This window comes from Panthera tigris, chromosome D3, assembly GCF_018350195.1.
Source record: "Panthera tigris isolate Pti1 chromosome D3, P.tigris_Pti1_mat1.1, whole genome shotgun sequence".
Taxonomy (NCBI): domain Eukaryota; kingdom Metazoa; phylum Chordata; class Mammalia; order Carnivora; family Felidae; genus Panthera; species Panthera tigris.
In genome coordinates this window covers 36001062-36024067 of record NC_056671.1, presented here as the reverse complement: position 1 = coordinate 36024067, position 23006 = coordinate 36001062, and the positions used below count along the sequence as shown (strand labels likewise).

At 41.9% G+C, this 23006-nt stretch overlaps 1 protein-coding gene across 2 annotated transcripts in view; it reads left to right on the top strand.

Moving 5' to 3' along the window:
- Positions 1–23006, top strand: part of PTPRM (protein tyrosine phosphatase receptor type M) — a 788961-nt gene that overhangs the window by 634198 nt on the left and 131757 nt on the right. For both annotated transcript variants that reach the window (XM_042962258.1, XM_042962257.1), the window contains 3 exons: positions 6324–6475; positions 10569–10643; positions 15718–15905. In XM_042962258.1, the coding sequence (XP_042818192.1) occupies positions 6324–6475; positions 10569–10643; positions 15718–15905 (415 nt within the window). The remainder of the gene's footprint in view (positions 1–6323; positions 6476–10568; positions 10644–15717; positions 15906–23006) is intronic.

The window sequence follows — 23006 nt, the reverse complement described above, 5'->3', positions numbered from 1 at the left end:
GAGATTTCTTCTTTGAGCCATGTGTTGAAAAGTGTTGTTTCATTTCTATTCATTGTGGGACTGTCCAGCTAACTTCTCTTACTGATTCTTAATTTAGGTCCACTGTGGTCTCAGAGTAAACACTGCATAATTTCTATTCTTTTGAATTTATCATGGTGTGTTTTATGACCCAGAATATGTTCTATCTTTGTGAATGTTCTCTGTGAACTTGAGAAGAATGTGTATTCTAACATTGTCAACTGAAGTATTCAATAGCTGTCAGTTATATCAAGTTGATTGATGATGCTATTGAGTTCAACTATGTCCTTACTGATTTTCTGCCTTCTGGATCTGTCCATTTCTGATAGAGGGGTGTTGAAGTCTCCAACTGTGATAGTGGATTCATCTATTTCTCTTTGCCAGTCTGTCCGTTTTTGCATCACGTGCATTGACGCTCTGTTGTTAGGCACATTAAAGACTAGGTCTTCTTGGATGAGTGACTTCTTTATCATTGTGTAATGCCCTTCTTTACTTCTGATAACTTTCTTTGCTCTGACGTTGCTCTGTCTGAAATTAATGTAGCTATCCCTGCTTTCTTTAGATTAATATTAATATTGTATATTTTTCTCCATCCGTTTACTTTTAATTTGTATGTATCTTTATTTTTAAAGTGAGTTTCTTTTAGACAACATATTATTTTGGTCTTGTTTTGTGACCATTCTGATGGTTTCTGTCTTTTAATTGGTGTTGGGACCATTAATACATAAAACGATCATTGATATTGTTGAATTATTTTCTACATGTTTGTTATGCTTTCTATCCATTGCCCTTCTTCCTATTTTTGTTTTTCAGTCTTTTTTCTGACTTTGTGGTTTTAATTGAGCATTTTATATTGTTCCATTTTCTTTCCTTTCTGTGTTTTTTTTACTTTTTTAGTGTTACCCTATACTTAGCAATATACATTTACTACTAATCCAACTCTACCTTCACATGACATTATTCTGCATCACAGATAGCGTAATTTTAGATAGTTCATTTTACTTAAACTATCATCAATTGTTGCCATTATCATGTTGAAGAAACTGTTATTTACTGGATCAATTAAGAATAAGAAAATAACAGTTTTTATTTTACTTTCATTTATTCTTTCTCTAGGCCTCTTCCTTTTTCATGTTGATCTGAATTTCTGATCTATACCATTTTCCTTCTTTCTGAAGAACTCCATTTAAAAATTCTTGCAAGGCAGATCTACTGACAACAAATTCCCTCAATTTTTGTCTGAGAAAATCTTTGTTTTTCCTTCACTTTGAAAGGATAATTTCACAGGGTACAGACAGAATTCTAGGTTGTTAGGGTTTTTTTTTTTCTCTCACTATTTTAAATATGTCACTTTTCTATCTTCTTGGTTCATGGTTTCTGAGGAGAATTCAGATACAATTCTTATTTTTACTCCTGTGTAAGTAAGCTGTTTTCTCCCCTGTGTCTTCTTTCAAGATTTTTTTTCTCTATCTTTGACATATTTTCAGTTTGAATATGATATGCTTCAGTGTAGATTTGTTGGCATTTATCCTTTTTGGTATACTCTGAGCTTCTCCGATTTATTCCAGTGTCTGACATAATTTGGGGGAATTCTCCATCACTATCGCTTCAAATATTGTTTCGATTCCTTTCTTCTTATTCTGGTTTCTCACTCCATGTATATTACACCTTTCGTAGTTGTTCCATAGTTTGGGGGTATTCTATCTTTTTTCAGTCTTTTTTCCCTTTACTGTTCAGTTTTAGAAATTTCTAGTGTCATATCTTTCATCTCAGAGATTCTTTCCTCAGCCATGTCTACTCTCCTAATGATCCCATCAAATGCATTGTTTGCATTTGTTACAGATTTTTTTTATCTCTAGCATTTATTTTTATATTTTTACTTAGAATTCCCATCTCTGCTTATGTTATCCATCTGTTCTGGCATGTTGTCTACTTTTTCCATTAGAGTCCTTGGCATATTAATCATAGTTATTGTAAATACCTTATCTGATCATTCCAACATCCCTGCCATCTGAGTCTTAGTCCAATGCTTGGTCTGTGTCTTCTGTGTTTTTTGCCTTTTAATATGCCTTGTAATTTTTTACTGACATCCAGACTTGATGTACTGGATAAAAGGAACTGCTGTAAATAGATCTTTAGTAATGTAATAGTGGGTACTGGGGGAGGGAAGGCATTCTATAGATCTATGATTAGGTCTTAGTCTTTTCATGAATTTGTGCTTCTAGAAGGCTGTGACCTTCTCTAGTGCTTCTCAGTAACCCACCACTGGGTGGGACAGGATGGCTGTAGGGAACTGGAGTTGGAGATTTCTTTTCCCCCAGATAGGTTAGGCTTTGATAAAGCCCCAACGGGTTAGGCTCTAGTAATTCTTCCTCTCGAGGGCGATCTTTTTCAAGAAGAACAGAAATGCTCTGCTCTGGGTGTATTTCAAAGTGGCTGCTTTCCGTCTCCTTCTGCTGGAAGCTTAAGGGTTTTTTCCTCCAATCTTTACCTTGATGATCTGGTAGGGCTCTTAGGGATACAACTCACAAAAGTGTGGGTACCTAAGACTAGACACCCCTCTAGAGTTTTTAAGTCTCAGACTTGTCCACCTGAGCCTCATTAATTCATTAATATTATGGCTTAAGCTTTCCTACTCTGGTGCTGGTTCTCACAGAGCTCTCTGCTCATCAGTTTCTTTTCTGGTGGGTTAGGTTTCTTTGTATTCACCTGTTTGTCTCTGTGGTTTTGGGAGCCGCAGTTTGTCTTGTAACCTCAAGTATCTGACAAAAAGCTAAGAAGAGTTGTTGATTTTCAGTTTGTTCAGCTTTTTACTTGTTAGAACAGACTGATGACTTCCAAGCTCTTTACATGTTGGACTGTAAACAAGTCTTCTCTCTAATTTTTTATGATCCATTTTTAGATGTTGTTAGAAATTTGTTATTATTATTATGGGCCTTTGAGATTAATGGAACTACATTTGGAGATTGGAGATTAAAAATATTTTAGGCAACAATCTGTTAAAAATCAAAATGGGAAATAAATTTCCTTGTGTCTTTAAATAAGATTGCAGAGAAAAGTCCTTTCACTTTAGGGGTTTCCCTGCACAAAACACTTTATTTCATTATGTTCACAAAGTTTTTCTGACAGTTTTAGAAGTTTTCACTTAAAAAAATCCAGATCTGAAACACAAAGCTTAAAAGAAAAATAGAAAAAAAGAGAAAAAAAACTTCCATTTATCCACAGTCATTTCCAAGCCTCAGTTCTAAATCCAACCTTCCTCAGCAATCTGTAATTATGGACCACAGCATTTAGCTGTCTATGTATAAGAAAAAATGAAAATTCCAAGCAATAACTCAAAACCTCCATAACCAAGCAAGCTACTTTTGATACGTAGGTTGTAGAAAATAATACTGTGGTACGATAATGATTAATTCCATTAACAAGCATATTGAACACCATCTCTTTGTGTAATTGGCTAGGTGCCGGTAAGTTAATCTTACTTTTCCAAAGCATTATATTTACTTATGAGAAGATAGAGTATTCATACAAGTTGGTATTAATTTTAATGTAACTTGTAAGGAAATGTAATGAAATCCTTCACTAGAAATAACATATTGTTCTGGAATGGGTGTCTTTGGGGCCAAGGGATCTGGGGTGCCATCTGTGACATTTGGATAAGTCACCTTACTTCTCTGAGGCCCATCTCCTTCATGTGTAAATTAGGAAGTAAGAGCTCTTACAGGATTACTAGGATCAGATGAGATAACACTTGTAAAGTACTGTCACACACTTTCTATTGGGCATTATATGTTAGTTTCACTCCCTTCCATTCTAATACGTATATGAGTGTTCCTACATTAATGGAGAGCAGAAGTATTCTTTTGTTGGGGCCACATTGTGCTTTAATTTTCGAATTTGAATGATTTGACAACATTTAAAAAATTAAAGGAGTCCACATAAAATCTGGATTTCTGTTTTTTCCCGAAATTTACAGTGTCTGGGACCTCCATGGAGGATCCATCTGCTAGAGCTTAAGGGCATTGTGAGCCGGGTTTTGAAAAAGGTTCATGAACAGAGTATGTGCTTAATATAAACTTAAAGCTGTGGGTCTCTGACAGGACCTCTGATTCGAGCTGGCTCTCATGGGTCCTTAATGGGTTTCTTTTGTGCTTAAAGATGATCAGCAATGAAGTACGTAGCTTGACACTACGTCACTGACATTCATCCACACAGATGGAGGATTAGCAAGGAGATAGATCTTTTCCAGTCCAAAGCTTAGCTTTTATTGGTGCACACATCCCCCAACCCCCTTCACCACCAGAAGCACATTCGCTGTCATTTCTAACCTATAAGGATTAGGTTAGAACACAAATAAGAAAAGACAAAGAGGGAAGGTTGGTGAACTTGGCAATGCCCTTCTTCATAGGCAGAACGAAACAGACTATTGAGGCAGGTATCTGCATAAATCAGTCCAAAACAAATCAAAGACATTCCGGCATAAAGGGGATGTTTTGTAAAGAGGATGTTTTGCCTGAATTATGGAGCTAATTATCTCAGTCCTCCACTTCAGTGTTCCTGGGGGGACCTGGCTTAAGAATGCGTTCCCAATGAGCTGCCAGATTCAGAAGTGCAGAGAAAATGTGTTATTGTACCCGCAGCTGCAGAACCTGAGCCCGGTTGCTGCCTCTATCCAGAACACCTGTTGAGAACAACCAAGCTCAGACTAGCATGGCAGGCTAGAAAATAAGGCGGGGGTGGGGTGTAGGGTGGGCTTCAGAGAAGGCCATCACGGTCTGCACGCTGGCAAGAGAAGAATGCCAGCTCCCAGAGAAGCCACTCCGGGTTGCTTTTTAAAATCTTTACAACTTTAACGCTGTCATAGAAGTTATAGATGATTTTCATTTTTCTGTTTAAAATGGATCTTTTTCTCCCACAACTTTTAGTCATAAAAAGGGCAACTTATTAATGCAACCCTTCTGCCTTCAAAGTATGAAATTAAAAGATTATTATAACTACAGGCAAGAAAGCATTTGGATTATGTGGCATTTGGAAATGACAATAAAGATTATCCATATGGTCTAATGTTGTCAATGTCTTACATTGCATTAGCAATCACCTAATATGGGCGTGATTTTGATTATGTGACTCATTTTAAATTCTGCTGTGTCCTAGGTCAATCAGAGTCAAGATGATTTACTAGAAATGGCTGCCATTTTCTTTTGTAAATGCTGCTGAGTGCTTAGGCAGAATTAGAATATTTTAGGACGTAATATCTTTGGCATTATGGTGCGGTAGTCTTAAACCTTCTCACTTTATACCTTTCTCTTAAGCATCTCTCATTCTATTCTTGGCTGTCCCAGGTACATAAAACAACCTCCGGTAGTAAGAACTGTAAAAATTTGCTTCATCTTTTTATTTGTGTGTCACTTCCCTTACGTTTTTATGGCTTTGTCCAGGTATCTGTAACTTGAGATTATGAGTTTTTGATGGTCACTGAGCAGGATGCAGAGGCCAGAATTAAACCGTGTCTCTAAAATAATGGGAAATCTCTCTAACTTCCTTGACCTTTTTGTATTCTCTTCCATGGAGGGAGGGGACATAGGGACTTACTCCTTTGCTAAACTCTCCACGGGACGCCAACACCTTGAAATTTCATTACCCTTTGCTCTGTTGACCTGCCTGGGTGAGGAACTAGTCTGGAGTCATGGGGAATTTAGTCATGTCACAGCCATCTGAGAAGTCAGGATATGCCATCCGATGCACCCGAGGCCTGAGCTCCCCTGCCCTGGGTAGGCTGTGTGTCATGCCTTCTCCCTTTCTGCACATCACCCAGTTGCACTGCTCTCTTCATTCCTTGCCTACTTTTGTTTTTTAGTTCTACAATACGCCTCCTAGATCCGTCCCTGGATTATTTCAGTTTTGTTTGGCAGATATTTACTAGGAGATCTACTCTTTGACACTGAATGTAGAAAAAAATATAGCAAAAAGTAACTCTAGAAGCTTCTCAGTAAAATGGATTATGATTGTATTGTGCTAGGGCCATTGGTCATTTTAATTTAGCGTGTAGCAGGAACACAGAAAGTAATATTTTAGGCTGTATATTCCTGATGTCGCTGTGGGTTTTTTGAGGACGGGCAGAGGATGTTTTTCATCTCTGCGTCCGTACAGTTGGCAGAGAATCTGACATCTAAAAGCCACCATAAATAGATGTTTTGAATGAATACCAATAACTCCATAGAAGTTATTCCTGGACTCAATACACATGTCAAGGCCCCATCTTCCATTCACATTGCATGTCTATATAATGAACTCTTTGTCCTAAGGAAACTAGCCAAGAAGCGGAAGGAGACAATGAGCAGCACCCGGCAGGAGATGACCGTGATGGTGAACTCAATGGACAAGAGCTATGCCGAGCAAGGCACCAACTGCGACGAGGCGTTCTCGTTCATGGACACACACAATCTGAACGGGAGATGTAAGTACCTACATTTCTTAGCTTCTAATACATTTCTGTGGTTCTTCAGGATACTGGATAGTCCTGGGCAATTAAAAAAACAAAAAAATAAAACTCCCTGAAGAATCCTTATGCCCTGTTGGTTTCACCATCCCCTTAAGTAATTCCGAAAACTTCTCTGGGAGCGCTGGATTGCCTAGGAACGGATGATACTGCCAAGCTGGTAGGACCAGAGCAGGGAGCACAGGAAGCCACAATTAAGTTTCTATAAAGCATTAGAGAGCATTAATGAGAAGGCTTTTTTTTTTCTTGAAGGAGAAGGCACCTGCTTCTCATCAACCTTTTTGTTGTTGAGTTCCTGTTCGTAAGCTAGCCAGGTGTGGAATTGCACAGTGAAGCCTGTTCTAAAACAGTTCGCTAAATTGAGTAACAAGTTAGTTGTTTATTTGTTTAGCTGACAGGTTCTGCCTTTATTATAGGGCTATTAGCGGCAATTAATAAGTTAAACTGTATTTGCGCTTCACAAGTCTTACATCTCACACCAGGTGGGTAAACCGAGTTTCAGCTAATACCTTCCCGTACTACCACCTGTGATCCAGGTACAAGGCATTATTTTAGAAAGCTACCAATCAGATTGAGTATATGAAGAACAAAAAGGAGCAGTTGTTGTGTCCCTGGTGATCTTCTCAGAGACCAGAAGTCCCACGTTGGATGCCTGATTCTGTAGTGCATGGCCATGCTGGGTTCAAGGTCAGAGGTTTCTTTCCTGTGTGAAATCCATGCCCACAGACTGCTGCTGATGCTGGCTGCAAAAATTCAGCAAGAGGATGGAACAAAAATGCAGCTATCACCGTGCAGAAAGGCTGGAACCGTGACTGGGAAGCACAGAATTGGGGTCTCAGGGGCTGGGGAGCAGGGAGAGGCCTTATACCAGCGTGGACAGTGTATGCCGCGTCCTGACCACCCACTTGGCCTGTTCTTTTTCTGCAACTCCCAGGCGCCTCCCCCCATCTCCCAGCCCCTTCTCCAGTCACTGTGTGGTCAGTGTCCACCTCTCCCACACTTTGCCTTTCTCCTACATTCAGTGAGGCTCCAGAGAGTTCTGCCGCTGACTGCTTTCTGTTTATGGTGGCTGTAGTTGCCTACCTCTTCCTACTTAGAGTCACTACATTTATTCTTCTTGCCCAGCGGGCAAGGGTTCAGCAGGCATGTCTGTCAGCTGAACAAGGGTTCACAGCGGAGCCTTGCCCAGCGGAGCAAGGGTTCAGCAGGCGTGTCTGTCAGGTGTCACCCCAGTGGGGAGGGTGGCTCTCCTCACCCTCAGTCATTGCTCTTTGCCCTTTGGTGTCATTTTCAGTGTAGGTGACATAATCTATAGTACTCCAGTATCCCACAAACTGCATCCCCTTTTTTCAAAGAATCTTCTCTTTTTTCTGTATCAAATAGTATATATATATGTGTGTATATATATATATATATATATATATATATATATATATATATATATTGCATTCAGTGACCAAATTAAAGCAACTTGCGATGCACTCTTGTGGGCTGGGATGGGAAGAGTCCCGCCTACCACCAACAGGGTCAGAATCCTGGTAGTAGTGATCATTTCTTCAATGTCATTATGAAAGAGGCCACACAGAAAGGTGTTCTCACTTTCTAGGATAACCCATTAATGTTCCAAATTTCCTATTTCATGGTGAAACTCCTCACGCATAAATTTGCTAGGAATTACCTGCCCAGAGTGGAAACCTACATGAGTAGTTTCTAGGCTTTTGAAGTTTGAACAACAGGGGATATTTGCCTCTGGACAGGAAATTTAATTTGGCAGTTACTTTTCAAAAAGTGAGAGTATCTGTAGAAATCCAAAAATGCTCAGGCAAAGAGGTTGCTGCAGAAACCAGCATCAGCTTCCATGGCTCATCTGCCATGAGCCGTTATTTTGTGCCTCCTGTCAATAAAGCCAGTGGAGGAGGAAACACAGCAGTAGGCGTTCCATTTGTCCCCGACTCTTTGAGCAATGACAAGGTGCCATCGAATCCCCAACCATCAGGAGTGACCCTGACAGCAGACTTTATCGTAGTGCTCTCTTAGTGCCTTCAAAATAAAAGGCGAGCTGCTGAGGGAGGAAATGTGCAGGAGAGGGGTTCATTAGACCCCTAGGCTTCCAGCCCCAAACCAATTGCAAGTCTGGGTACGTCTGACATCTTTTAGGGTCATGAGGCAAGTAGCTTTTAGAAATGAGACACTGAAAAAAAATGAAATTGGAAAATTTAAAAATAAGCACAATAATATTTATGAGAACGGGGGATCTGTCCACCAAAGCAAATGGGAGTTGTACCATCTTCTTTTAAATTTTTTTTTAGTGTTTGTTTATTTTTGAGAGACAGAAAGGTACAGCGTGAGTGGGGGAGGGGCAGAGAGACAGGGAGACAGAGTGTGAGCAGGGGAGGGGTAGAGAGAGAGAGGGAGACAGAATCCGAAGCCGGCCCCAGGTTCTGAGCTGTCAGCACAGAGCCCCACACCAGGCTTGAACTCACAAACCGTGAGATCATGACCTGAGCTGAAGTTGAACACTCAACCAACTGAGTCACCCAGGTGCCCCTGTGCCATCTTCTTTTAATATGTTATACCAGGGGGAAAATAAATGTGTATGGTGGGATTGGGCTTAATTTTTACAAAAGACAAGAGTATTTAAAATACATTTTTTTAAAAAGTGAAAATAAACACGGCTATTTCGTATCTGCTTTGCGCATGTTTACCAATGACATAAAAATGTCTGCAGGTAATAGGCATTCTTCTCACTGACCCTAGCACATTTTATAAGTACTCAGGTTTTTTGTTCTTATTTTCATCAGTTGCTCTCTTTTTTCCTGGCAGTTTACCATAAACATGCATTATAAATATGATACCTCTTTAATTTAGAAAAATATCTTATAAATGACAGGCAGTCTGGATTCTGGTTCTTGGTCTGTCATTTATTAATTCTACATTTTAAAAATATAAACAGAAGTTTAAAAACACCGTCATGAAGGAACTGCTTTAGGAGAGCTAAAATATATTAACGTGTCAGCAGAATAAAGATAGCATACAGGTTTTTAGTACTGTATTTAGTACTGTGTTTAGTACCTAAACACAGGTTTTTAGTACTTCTTCCCATAATTAAATGATGTAATTGGGTATTAGTGTCCTGATCCAAAACTTTAGCATCAAATAAATCATATAACTACATCAGAAAGTTAAGATTTAGATTTATGTTTAACCAGCTTAAACACTTGAGCACAGTCAAATCATTTATCTTTACACTTTAATGAAATTAAAGTGATTGTAAAGCACTAATCAATTAAGATGCTGAAGAGAGTTCAGAAACTACTTTTAGAAAAGGAAATATCCACTTTAAATGAAATCAGATAAATTGGATGGGATTGACTTCCCCTCTCCATAACAGGGAGAGAGAAGCGGTCTAAGAGTTAAATCCTGAATCTTTCGGAGGAAAGTTTCAAAGAAAAATAAGCATTTTTTATAAAGATTTAAAAGACTAATAGAGCCATACACAGGCATGCAACTTTCGTCTTAAATATAGTGCACATGAAACATCACCTTTATTTTTCATAAACCAGGTCATAACTTTGTGGAAAGTTCTCAGAATATCCAAAATAGGAGGAAAGAGAGGACTAAGCAAACTGCAAAAATTGACATTAAAATTCTTCAAAAGCCACGTGTAGACACCTTCTCATACCCTTAGTTTAAAAAAGAAAAAAAACCCAACTTGGTGTGATGCTAGAATTCTACAAGCAAAGGCTAGAAGTCAAAATAAAAGTCTAATGAATTTCTCGGTTCAAAATGGCGGCAGAGGTTATGGGGGTTTTTCCTCATTTGTGGGGTAAGAAAACCTTTTAAGCGATAAAAGGGTACCTGCCTCTAAAATACAAGTGATTCCCTGGAGACAGCAGGGAATGATAAGATTGACCACATAGGCTTCAGTAGATGTCTGGCGTTTCTTCAGTCAAGTCTCTACCAGTATGGTGTCCTTCTGAGTGACCTTGGAGGGCTGTGTTTTCAGGCTTTGCCTCCTGCAACTGCTGACTAGTTCTTCTCTCCTTTACAGCTGTGTCTTCACCATCATCCTTCACAATGAAAACGAATACACTGAGCACATCGGTGCCCAATTCCTACTACCCAGGTAACAGATTCTTCCACTGTTGCATCCGTGCATAAGCCCTTAGCAATCAGTATCAGTCCACGCTCTCACTTTGCTGTCCATGATGCTTTAGGAGCTTAATATGTGTGATGTGTTGTAACCCGATGCTTTCTATGGCTTTCTGCGGGAAAAGTGGGGGGCCTTTCATCAGTCATTTACTGTTCTCTCTCTTTTTACTTTCTCTGCATTGACCTGCTTATGATGTATGACAGACCCATTTGTGCCAACTGCAATTTTAGGTGAGAACATTTCCCTTTATCACAGTTTATTGCAGGAGTAATTTACAAAGTCAGTGGCCACTCTGTAGGAGCCTGGAGTTCTAGTCTATATGATGCAGTGATTGTAAGCAGGACAAGGGGGTGGCGGGTGGCCTGGGGGGAGGGCAGAGATAATAAAAAGACTTTCTCCAAACAGTCTCCATTGATAAGAAGGGTTAGCCTCATGTTATGTTGGAAATGATACCAAAAGACTCAAATGAACGATCCCAGCTCTAATATTTTCCCTTTCTGTGTTCAGAACTTCAAGTCAGATTTGATCCCAAGGAAAAACACAGTATGTCATCACTCAGCTGTGTATTTCTAAGAGCTGAATTCTGTAATGTGAGGTCGTAAAAGTAAAAATCACTTCTTATTTTCACTTATCACTAAGCACTAAAAACTTCAATTTCAAAAATAGCATTTTTTTCTGATTATGCCAAATGTTATGCAGAAAAATGATCACAGTCGAGTTTTGGCCCCCTACCCCTCCTCCACGCCACTCACGGCCCCCGCCCCAGCATTCCAAAGTGTCTGTCACGTGCTGGAATTTCAAAGGAGCTGATGTTCTCAGCAGCAAAGTGACAAGATGGCACTTTATAATCACATGGTGTATTATGTGTCAGATGTCACGAGAAATGAAATAAAATGTTAGCCCAGTGGGGCAGAATGCAGTGAAAATATGAGCTGTTCCCAGCCAGGAGCTGAAAAAAAAAAAAAAAATCCCATTTGTCCCATGTAAGAGGGTTTTGGAGAAATGGCATTACCTGGCTATAACCAAACAACATGAGCTGCTATTGCATTTGAGATGCATAAATAACCCAAGTGTATCACAGCTGTGTTCTCTTTCTACTACTAACCTTACCGAAAAGGAGCACAACACAGACGACTTCAAGGTATATACCAATTCACCGTAGCAAGACTTTCATCCACAGCTGTTCGACTTTCTGCTTCCTAATTCTCTTTACAAGGGTTGATATCTTTGCAACACAGTTTTTCCCCCTGTGCTTCTCTTTTCTCTGAGTTGCTACGATTTTCACATAGAGGGTCATTTGTTTTCCTTACGGTGTTTTCTGGGCTTAAGCAAGTTTGTGGCCTGAGTTCCATAGGAACTCAGACAGAAGTTTAAGAACGGACATAAACCCAAATTTTTAAATTTGCATCATTTTGAGGGCTAACAAACAGAGCTCACCAACCTCCCTTCCCCCCTTAGAGTGCCAGCTATATGGGGAGAAGGCTGCATTTTTATTCTTTTCATACATAAGGGGCACAGGCTAATTTTAGGCACCCGAACAATGTAATCTACATGCAGATGACATTTGCAGAATCTTCCGAGAAGCGAAGATTTGCGATTTCTTTGTGTGCCGTGGCATTCATCCTGCAGCTCCTCCAGTAGACGTTCTGACCTTGGGGGAGCTGGAGTAGGGAGGGCTGAGCTGTGCACCGTCAGAGGGAAGAAAACGTTCAGATTGCACAGCAGGATTAAGATAAGCTTATTAAACAAATATCATTTTTTAAAGTCGCTGCTTTGTTATTACAAACACTAATGACATCTTTTAAACTTGGTTAGGCTTCTCTACCAAAAGGGAATCACTTGAACAGACAATTCAAGTAGCAAACATGATGTACGTTTGTGAAAAGTAAGTCAGCCAGATTGACAAGTAAGTGTGATCACGTCTGGCTTACGTATGTACCAATGCAGCACACGGCAGTGCTTGCGAACCGTTCCCCCCACGAGTTTGGTGCAAATGTGAGTCTGTATATCCCATAGTAAGCATTAATGAGGTTATCCCTTGACACCATGGGAAGAAGATAAGCTGTACATCTACTCTGGCACATTTGGGGAACAACGCTATTGCAATTTACAATTAAGACGAGCAAATGCTCACAAAATTTTTGTGACTTGGAGCTTGGCACCCTAAAATCCTCTGTTATCTCCACCTTTTATTCTTATGTGCTGCGGTGCCCAGCTTAACGTACAGAGTTTTAGTACGCCTTTACATCATTGTCTTGCCAAGACAAAAAGAGAGACAGAGAGAGAGTAAGGGAGAGAGAGGGAGAAAGATTGATAGGTAGATAGATAGACAGATAACAATTGACAGATATAGACCTTTCGGTAAATAAATGCTAATAGATACTGATATCAGGGTAAGTAAATATAATAGCACTCAGAAATATAGCACTCATTTCAATTCCAGTTCTTTCAGCTGGTTTGTTGAGAATTCAAGATAATCTATTAAAGGATATAGGTAGAATTAATTCACAGTTCTTCAAAAACCATCAGAACTGTTAGTGAGAAGCTGTGTTCCTGATTTCCTCTTAGGCAAAATTTGTAACTGAAAAACATTGTTAGTGGATAATTTTTAGGCAAACACAGGAAATCAGTGACAAATGATATATATGTTATCAGTGATCATTCTTTTTAAAAATCACTAATTAAATCGCTAATTTTAATCACGAATCACTAATTTTGGTAGAATCAAAAATTTCTAATAGGGTAGGTGACCCAGTTTCGTAACACATATGGCACGAGAAACCTTCTATTCCCCCCTCGATATCTATGTACTCGATAATAGCACTCATTTCTTAGATGGCCTCGGTAACGTTTAAATGCGTAAAGATGGGTCCGCACGCTAGTTATGAGGCCGAGATCATAATGCAGCGGGGGTGGGGGCTGGGTGGTGACGAGCATAATGGTAACAGTGGTTGTCGCTCTGGGAATTAAACCTTCCAAGAATGCCTGGCCCTAGGACCAGAGTTGTGTGGGAAGTTTAGAAGGTCAGTCCACAATGGAGGCCATTTAATTATGTTCCTCCCAAAAGGTACAGAACTGAGAGAAGGAGAGATGCACAGGGGGGAAACTAATTAATGTTCCATTTATTTTAGTATAAAGAACAGGACTTCCTGCTGGAGTGGCTAAAAAGCTCCACGGGCTCAGTACTTCAGCAGGGACCCTGCACCCCCTTGATGAGCTTGGCAGTCGCCAGCAAGCAAATGTGATGTGAAAACATCCCGGCTTACTCGCGGCTGTCCTAATAAAATGGGAACATCCGAGTGGCTACATTTCAAAGCAAATCCAAATGAGAGACCAACTCATAAAATCAACTTACCACCCTTTTTTATTTTGTCTTTGTGTCTTTAGCCACCTTGTAGTGACCCAGGTGCCATTTCAGCAACAGCAACATAACTACACTTGTGTCCCACCTTTCATACCATGCATCCCCAGGTGCTTTGCAATGCAGATAGTACTGAGGTTTGAAAACCAGGCCCAGCTAACCGAGTGTCCTTGAGCTAAATTTCCTTTGGAGCTGAATCTCTCAGTTAAAAAAAATAAAAAAGGAAATAAAGAAAGAAAGAAAGAATACCCATGGCTGAATTCCCTATATGGATAAACAATCTGGTAATTTTTTAAAAAAATGAACATACCCATTTTTTATGTATGTTTTAATTCTTTATACCTGAACTCAATTTTGATTTAACATTCTCGTTTTAAGTGAAGGGAGCATTGTATTTTGTGAGACACATCCTCAGTCACAAAACGGCTAAAGGGATTCAGCACTATAATGAGCTAACCTGTAGCACGTCCAACTCTTAATCTAATAGCACCTTCCTGCATAAGACTTTTTTTTTTTTCAAAGCTACAATTTCTGCAGTTCATTAATCTAATTTGCTAGGAGTCTTCCATTAAAATATAGCCTCTTTAGGCTTATTTGACCAAATTTTGACATTAGTTCTGTCGTACCATTTGGTTTGACCTGTTCGAGGAATTTAAATGAGAAAATGTGTCAAGTACAAATAAGACTTTTATCTAGTCATTACTTAGTTCATGGGGGAATAAAAAAGCGATTATGATACTATTTTAGCCTCCTTTTTGTTATTGAGTGTTTCAATAAGACACCCCCATCCTAACGTGATGGGAGACTTGAGGCTTTGACCTCTGATCACCTACGAAGAGAAAACCTAACTATAAAAGTAAAGCACAGAATTAAAACGACCTGTAATTATTCACACAGTACTATTGCTTATGCCCTGTTTCCTTTTTCTCCTCCTCTTTTCTCCTGATATGTACCTTCTTAAAAGTGCCAATAAATGGTAAGTTCCCCCATTCGCCCACGGAAAAGGTGTGGAGGGATCGGGAGTGTGTGTCTTATCTGTAGATTCGGACAAAGCCAGCTGGTTCTGCTGCGTGCCGGCCTGCATGTTAGCTCTTGTAGAACATTCCATGTGTGATGTGCTGGTCCACAGTCTTCTGTCAAGCTTTCCGTCACTGGCGCATGCAAGGGACCCATCAGACCCAGTTCCGTTTTCGATTTCCGCTTTCCTTGGATTTCATGTGTCAAGTTCATGTTTTCATCGCTAGCTTTATAAGCCAACCCATTCTGTGCACTTTTATTTTGCTCACGGAACATTTGTACGGAGTTTGTTTACTTCATCATACAAACTGGTCAACGGATCTTTGGAAGAATAAATACAAGGCTGGCTTCGCGCCAGGCCTTGGTGAAGTTTCAGGCTGAAACTTCCATAAACCTCAGCACCCAAAGGCTGAAGGGTTCCTCCCAACTAGCTCTGTGAAAGCGATATATCGTTTGGACTGCTTTGTAAAAACGGAGATCTCTGCCTCATGCCTATCAGTATCGCCAATCCCATTCAGGTTTCTAAACATTTAACTTTCCTCTTTGGCTGGGCCACCACCGTAGGGACTGTGGTGGCCGTAGGTGGAAGGGATGGCGCCGGCAGCTTCTTCGCGTTCTCGGGGGCCCCGCTGGGCCTCCCTCACGCCCTTCATGGCCTTCTCTTCCCAGACGAAAGCCACACGATGGCCAGCGACACCAGCAGCCTGGTGCAGTCCCATACTTACAAGAAGCGCGAGCCGGCCGACGTGCCCTACCAGACCGGGCAGCTTCACCCCGCCATCCGCGTGGCAGACCTGCTCCAACACATCACGCAGATGAAGTGTGCCGAGGGTTACGGCTTCAAGGAGGAATACGAGGTGAGAGCCAGCTCCGCGCGCGGGGCTCCTTCTTGGCCCCCCGGGCCTGCTGCCAGGCACTGTGCTCCCCACTGCTGCAGCGGGGCGACGGGACCCTGTATTTCATCCAGACACCCGTTTCGACCTGGCGATGAGACTTACTGCTGGGAAGGTAACGTACGTAAAATGCAGAGAGGAGGGAGGATCCCTTTCCCTTGTTCCCCAGAAGCGCAGCAAGAACAGAGGCCTGCCAGGGTCTCTCCCCCCATTCGTGATTATCCTTCTTGGCTTTTTGTGTGATTAAGAATGATGTGAAGTTCCTAATGCTGTTGTGCTGGCTGTCTGGGAAGAAACTGTCCCCTTAACACAATTACAGGCCAACCAGTGATGTCATGTGAAGGGACTGGCTCGTGTCACGGCTGTGACAGCTCTTGTCCCTCCAGCCCAGAGAGCACGTGGCTGTAGCGGGATCTAGGGCAGGCAGCTTTCGGGAGCATCTCCAGGCATGGTGACATGCTCCTACCTTACCTGAAATGCAGGGCTGTCTTTACCACCTCCGTCGTTAGCTAATTCCTTCCGTTGGCAAGTCATTCAGGAACCGGAGACAATTAACTGATCTGAAGAAACCTGTTTCAAAGAGGCGAACCATCACTGGAGTGTGTGTTGGGCAGGGCAGGGGGAGCGGGGGTTGGGCTGGTGAGGGGGAGGACTTCTCTGTGTACCTTAGTGAGTAAAATTAGTTCACACTCATTGGTGAAGAGAAAGTAGCAGCATACATACAATAAAAACAAGGTTATATATGCGTCGTAGCTTTTTACGTTTTAGAATGCGTTTCTGGTACTGCCTTTACCTAACCACCTCAAAGCTGCGAAACGTTCTGTCTGGAATTAAGAGTATTTTAGGGGCGCCTGGGTGGCTCAGTGGGTTGAGCGTCTGTCTCTTGACTTTGGCTCGGGTCGTGATCCCAGAGTCATGGGACCAAGCCCCGCGTTGGAGTTCAGCACAGAGCCTGCTTAAGATGCTTTCTTTCCCCCTCTGCCCCTCTCCCTCACTCTCGCACTCTCTCTCTCTAAGAGAAAAATAAAAAGAGTATTTTAAACATCACTTCCTCCCGCCTCTTACCCTACGAGTTTCAAACTCTGCTTCTTTCAACTCTCAGGGACCTCATGATACTTCCTTTCATGCCCCAGATGCTGCGTTGTCTTGAGTTTAGCTCCGTTTCTCAGCTGAGTTGCCCAAGATTTCACTACAGCTGCCAGAGCTGCCCCACTGCTCTGCTTCTTTAAGACTGGCTCTTTAGGCCAATGCGGACAAATGGACAGACACACACGCTCCGCTCTACTGACAAGGGCATCCTCGTGTGTTCCCAGTGACCTCGGCTCAGAAGGCTGCTGAGCCACAGAGACTAATGCAAACCAGGCCTTGAGGGTTGGATTTCAGTCCAGGCGGTAGTTTCAGATAAAGTTCTGCATTTTAGCAACCCTGAAATTCTTACATCTACCTTTAGCAATTTAACTTCTAACTCGGTGAAACTGACTGCCTTTGCATATTTCCTCATGCACTTTTAAAGGCTAGCTTAGGAATTAATAGGATTAAGAATAAGGCTTCCAAAAGCATGAATATCTTATGAAAGACAAAATTAGGTTAGGGAGAAAATAGAAGCCTAACAAACAGAGATAATGTCTCAGTTCTCTCCAATATTCTGAATGCATACGTTGCTCAAATGTTTATTAAAGATGTTAATGTCAAAGAGATTAGTTATAGGCTCAAATAACAATTCATAAAATAACCTGAGTCCAATTTTTCATGAACTGTATCAAAATACCTCGAGACTTCCTGTAACACACTGTAGATGATGCCTATTTGAAAGTGCACAAAAAAATCATTTCCCATTCATATTTCCTGAAGAAATACGATTTATAAGTGCAAACTAAAACAGCAGATACTCATTTTAAACCTATTATAATTGATGATTTATTAAGGATTGCTACACTCTGAAATAAAATGTTGTATTAATTAATTACATTTCAAAGAACTTTTTTTTTCTCTACATTCAGTGGATCAGAGAAGACTGCTGAAAAGTAACGTATATGTATACCAGATCATCCCACCGCACACCTTAAACTTACACAATGTTACATGTCAACTATATCTCAATAAACTGGGGGTAGAGATGCTTTCAAATACTTTTAAACACCCAAACCATTACCAGTTGGTTGGGTTCTTTTAAAGAAGGAAAGAAGAAGAAAGGGAAGAAAATTTAAAAGAACCTACACTAGCGAGGGAAGCAGGAACAAACAGGAAGGTATTATGGGGAGAGTTGCAAAACGGAGAGTTCTCTTGGGGATAATCCTAGCACTCTGTAACTTTCAGGTTAAGTCTCCCCACCTCCCGCTGCCACCATGGGGCGGCGCGGGGTGGGGGTGGGGCGCTGACATAGGAGAGGGGGCCGTGGCAGGACACGCACAAGGCATGTGACACTTGTGCAGGGGTACCCATATGCGGGGTGCTGCAGGGACGAGGGTCACCCCCCGGGCGTCCCACCCGAAGTCCTGCCCTGACCACCCTTCCTGGTGCATCGCTGAATCCCGTGCCCTCATGTTTTTAGAGGCACAACTGAACATACAGGAATCAACAGGGCAGGGCAAGGTCCCGGTTACAGTTACCTTGCTTTACTTTCTCAATCCTCAGGGGACATTTACTCTAGCATGAACCTGGAAAACCCTTAAGCGTGTATTTTTCTGAGTTTATTTGGCTTTTAGAACTCTAATGCAACACACCTCTGTGAACCACGTGGTCAAGTATGCATTCTTTCGTTTTATCGACTCCGAAAGTCAGGAGTGCCCTGTCTGCCTGGTGTGGTGTCAACTCTCACAGATCGAGTCCTGAGAAGCTATGGTTTGGGACACAGGCTCTGGTGCCGGACTGCCTGTATTCCAGCCCAGCTCTGCTTCTTTTTGGCTGTGTGACCTCGGGCAAGCTACGTAACCTCTCTGGGCTTTAGTTTCCTCATCCATAAAATGGAATAACTATAGTGTCAACCCCATAAGCTTGTTGTGGGGATTAACTCATTTAGCATCATAAGTACTAGAATTGAATCCGGCACTTAGTTGAAGGTTTAACTAGTAAAAGAGAAACATACTAACTCATAAGTAAGGTCCAAGAGAAGACTTCACACAATGGGCTTTACAGGGAGACTGTGTCATTTTTGTGGCTTCAGTCCATCTCTGTCATTTCTTGTGGTCAGCACTCTGAGGATAGAATGAGCCAATCACTTTATGGCACAGTACATTTTCGCTTCATCTATAACACTAGGTGGATTCCTTATCATGTTTGAGGTATCATCCAAAGTTCCCATTAAATGGGGGCACTTGGATGGCTCAGTCAGTTAAGTGTCCGACTCCTGGTTTCGGCTCAGATCATGATCTCACGGTTTCTTGAGTTCAATCCCCACAATGGGCTCTGTGCTGACAGCGCAGAGCCTGCTTGGGATTCTCTCTTTCCCTCTCTCTCTGCCCCTCCCCTGCTCACACTGTCTCTGTCTCTCTCAAATAAATAAACTTTACACTTGATCTTAGCCAAAAGGCCGAGAAGCGATCAAATAAATAAACTTTAAAAAAAGTTCCCATTAAAAAGTAACTTAAGGAAGTAGGTAGGTTTGATTCTGTGGACAAAGACTTTGAGAAAATAAGTATTTCAAAATATGTGCTGTCACCTTTTGTTGCTTAGAGAGTATTTTCATATCAAAATTAGGAAAGTCCTAGGGAATGGTGTGACTACAGACCACAAAATGCTCTTTATTTTTAAAAATGTTTCCGGTGGTGTCTTTGGCAGCCAAAGATGGAGGAGGGGCGGTTAATTCAACAAGTTGCTGCACTCATTAATTCACCAGCGTGTACTAAGCCAGTGCTGTGAATCTGATGCTGCTGGGTGCTGGGGATGTGAAAAACTTCCTGCCCTGCCAATGGGAAGCTCACTGCGCTGGAGGAAGCAGCCATGCAGGGACCGTGGCGCGGCCATCAGGTTAAACCCCACAAAATAGATTTGCAACAGTTCTTTCGTTGACACTGGGGGCACGCTGCTGAGCCTAGGGGTACCAGGCTGGGCTAGAATGACTCTTTCTTCAAAAAGTAGGTGGGAGTTCAATGTTTATAGCAGCACTCTCAACAATAGCAAAATTATGGAAAGAGCCCAAATGTCCATCAACTGATGAATGGAGAAAGAAGATGTGTATATATATACACAATGGAATACTACTTGGTGATGAAAAACCATGAAATCTTACCATCTGCAACAACATGGGTGGAACTGGAGAGTGTTATGCTAAGTAAAATAAGTCAGAGAAAGACAGATATCATGATTTTATTCATATGTGGAATTTGAGAAACTTAATAGAAGACCATAGGGGAAGGGAAGGAAAAATAAGATACAAACAGAGATGGAGGCAAACCATAAGGGAATCTTAAATACAGAGAACACACTGAGGGTTGATGGAGGAGAGGGGTGGGGGTGGGGGGGAGAAATGGGTGATGGGCACTGAGGAGGGCATTTGTTGGGATGAACATTGGGTGTTGTATATAAGTGATAAATCACAGGAATCTACCCCTGAAGTCAAGGTTACACTGTGTGTGAGCTAACTTGACAGTAAATAAATTTAAAAGGAAGGAAGGGAGGGAGGGAGGGAGGGAGGGAGGGAGGGAGGAAGGAAGGAAGGAAGGAAGGAAGGAAGGAAGGAAGGAAGGAAAGAAGGGAGGAAGGAAGGAAGGGAGGAAGGAAGGAAGGGAGGAAGGAAGGGAGGGAGGGAGGGAGGGAGGGAGGAAAGAAGGAAGGAAGGAAAGAAGGAAGGAAGGAAAGAAGGAAGGGAGGGAGGAAGGAAAGAAGGGAGGAAGGAAGGAAGGGAAGAAGGAAGGGAGGAAGGAAGGAAAGAAGGAAGGGAGGGAGGAAGGAAGGAAGGGAGGGAGGAAGGAAGGGAGGAAGGAAGGAAGGGAAGAAGGAAAGAAGGGAGGAAGGAAGGAAAGAAGGGAGGAAGGAAGGAAGGGAAGAAGGGAGGAAGGAAGGGAGGAAGGAAGGAAAGAAGGGAGGGAGGAAGGAAGGGAGGGAGGAAGGAAGGAAGGGAAGAAGGAAAGAAGGAAGGGAGGGAGGAAGGGAGGAAAGAAGGAAGGAAGGAAAGAAGGAAGGAAGGGAGGAAGGAAGGAAGGAAGGAAGGAAGGAAGGAAGGAAGGAAGGAAGGAAGGAAGTGAGAGTTAACTAAGAAAAAGTGGAAGAGGGAGACTCCAGGTGGACACAAAAGCAAGACTAAGTGGCGTACTCAGAAATGGCAATTAGTGCCGTGAACCCGAATCCCAGGAAGGGCTAGGGGTCTGATCACAAAGCGTCCCACCAAGAAGCTTGAACGTCACTCTGAAAGCTGTGAGAAGCGAAGAAACACTGGGGTAACATGAGTCTCTCCGGTGTTTGGATGGAGACTCGTTTCTGCACTATTTAGCACAACCTAGTTTGTAAACCTTATTTGTACGAGGCACACAGGAATTGCTTGAAAGATAATAATCAGTACCAGGAAAAGTAAAGGAAAGAGGGAAACTATTTACAGAAAATGTAACGTGAACTACAATGCCCCGTTCCCATTCAAAAAGATGCTATGGAATGCTTGGCTTCAGGGCTCACTGAAGCAATGAATGACGATACCTCTCTGGGGATAAAACGTCAAGAAAGTGTTCAGTTGCGGCTTTGACTCAACAAAATGAATCCGTTTGTCTCTCTGGTGTTCTTCAACCCATGTATATTGGGGAAGACCAGCGATGTACGTTGTAAAATAGTTTTGAAATAGTGACCTGCTCTCTGTTGACACTGTTTCAACCAATTCGCCTTTATCTTTTCCAAGACAGCAATGTCTGAAAATCGTCCTAAACATGAGGAGGATTCATTACTGTTCAAGTAGCTGACAGAAGTGTGTCCAAACAACAGGGAAAACATGTGGTGGGGGATGAGACCGAGCAGCACTGAGCGCAAATTTTATATTTGATTTTGTTCTAACAAGATCGTCATATGGTGTATCTCACCAGGGAAATGCAGTAATTTGATTCAAAAGAAACTCAGACATGAATCCCAATAAAAAAGCAAACATGCTGAATTGGACAGAAAATGGCAGGTTGTCATCACAGAGTGGATCAGGGATCTCGGGAGAAAGACCGAGCAGAAAGGGCAAGTTTGTTTACATTGCTGCCGAAGAGGAACTGTTCTTTTTCCCAGCAAGCAAAGAGCCGTCTGTGCTCACCCCTCGGGGGAAAATCTGTGGGTTTTCTGTGCCAAAAATAGGAGAAAGGAGATAGCTGTGCACAAGGATATCAAGGTAGGACTGAGCCATCCTGCCCCTGCAGACGTGGGGCTTTAGCAGCTGGAGTCAAGGTGACTCTGCTGTTCCTCCCTGAACCTACAGGCCCCATCCTAGACATGGCTTTCCTGGGCCCTGTCACTTACTGAGCTAGCAGCATGCTCCTTACTGCCACAGAGAGCCTCCCTGGGGACCCCGTGGGGTTGGAGAGCGAATTTCTATCCCTTTGGGGATCCAAGCAGGAAGGACATTAACCTTATGGAGGACCACAGTCATTTAATTCTGAGAGAGCACATTTTGCTATCATTATAAAATTAAGATAAAGGAAGGACAGCAATTTAAAACTACTCCCAGATAGGGCGTCCTGAAAAACACAGATGGTACTGTTTCGTTAGCTAATAATCAATATTGCTCTGGGGCACCAAAATTTATTTTCCAATTACTGGAGCTAAAACTTATAAACCTAAGTAACTCTTTGCAGCCTGCTCTGGAAATGAAAATCAGTGTGTACATATATATCTAAATCTGTTTAGGAAACTATTATTCTCACCCCCACCTACCTCTCTCCTATATATTTCTCAAGTTGTACGAGCACTGGTTTTTAATTTTATAATTGAACATGGAAAATGTTTTTCAGCTCAATTGAAACTGGGAAATTGAAGATGTTATGCTAAAATCTACAGGCTGAAGTACAGCCTATGCATTTATCTCCTTATAAGGCTTTAAAACGAAATGTATGGATTGGATATTTTCCCCTCTCATCCTCCCCCCCCCCCCCCCCGCCTTTTTTC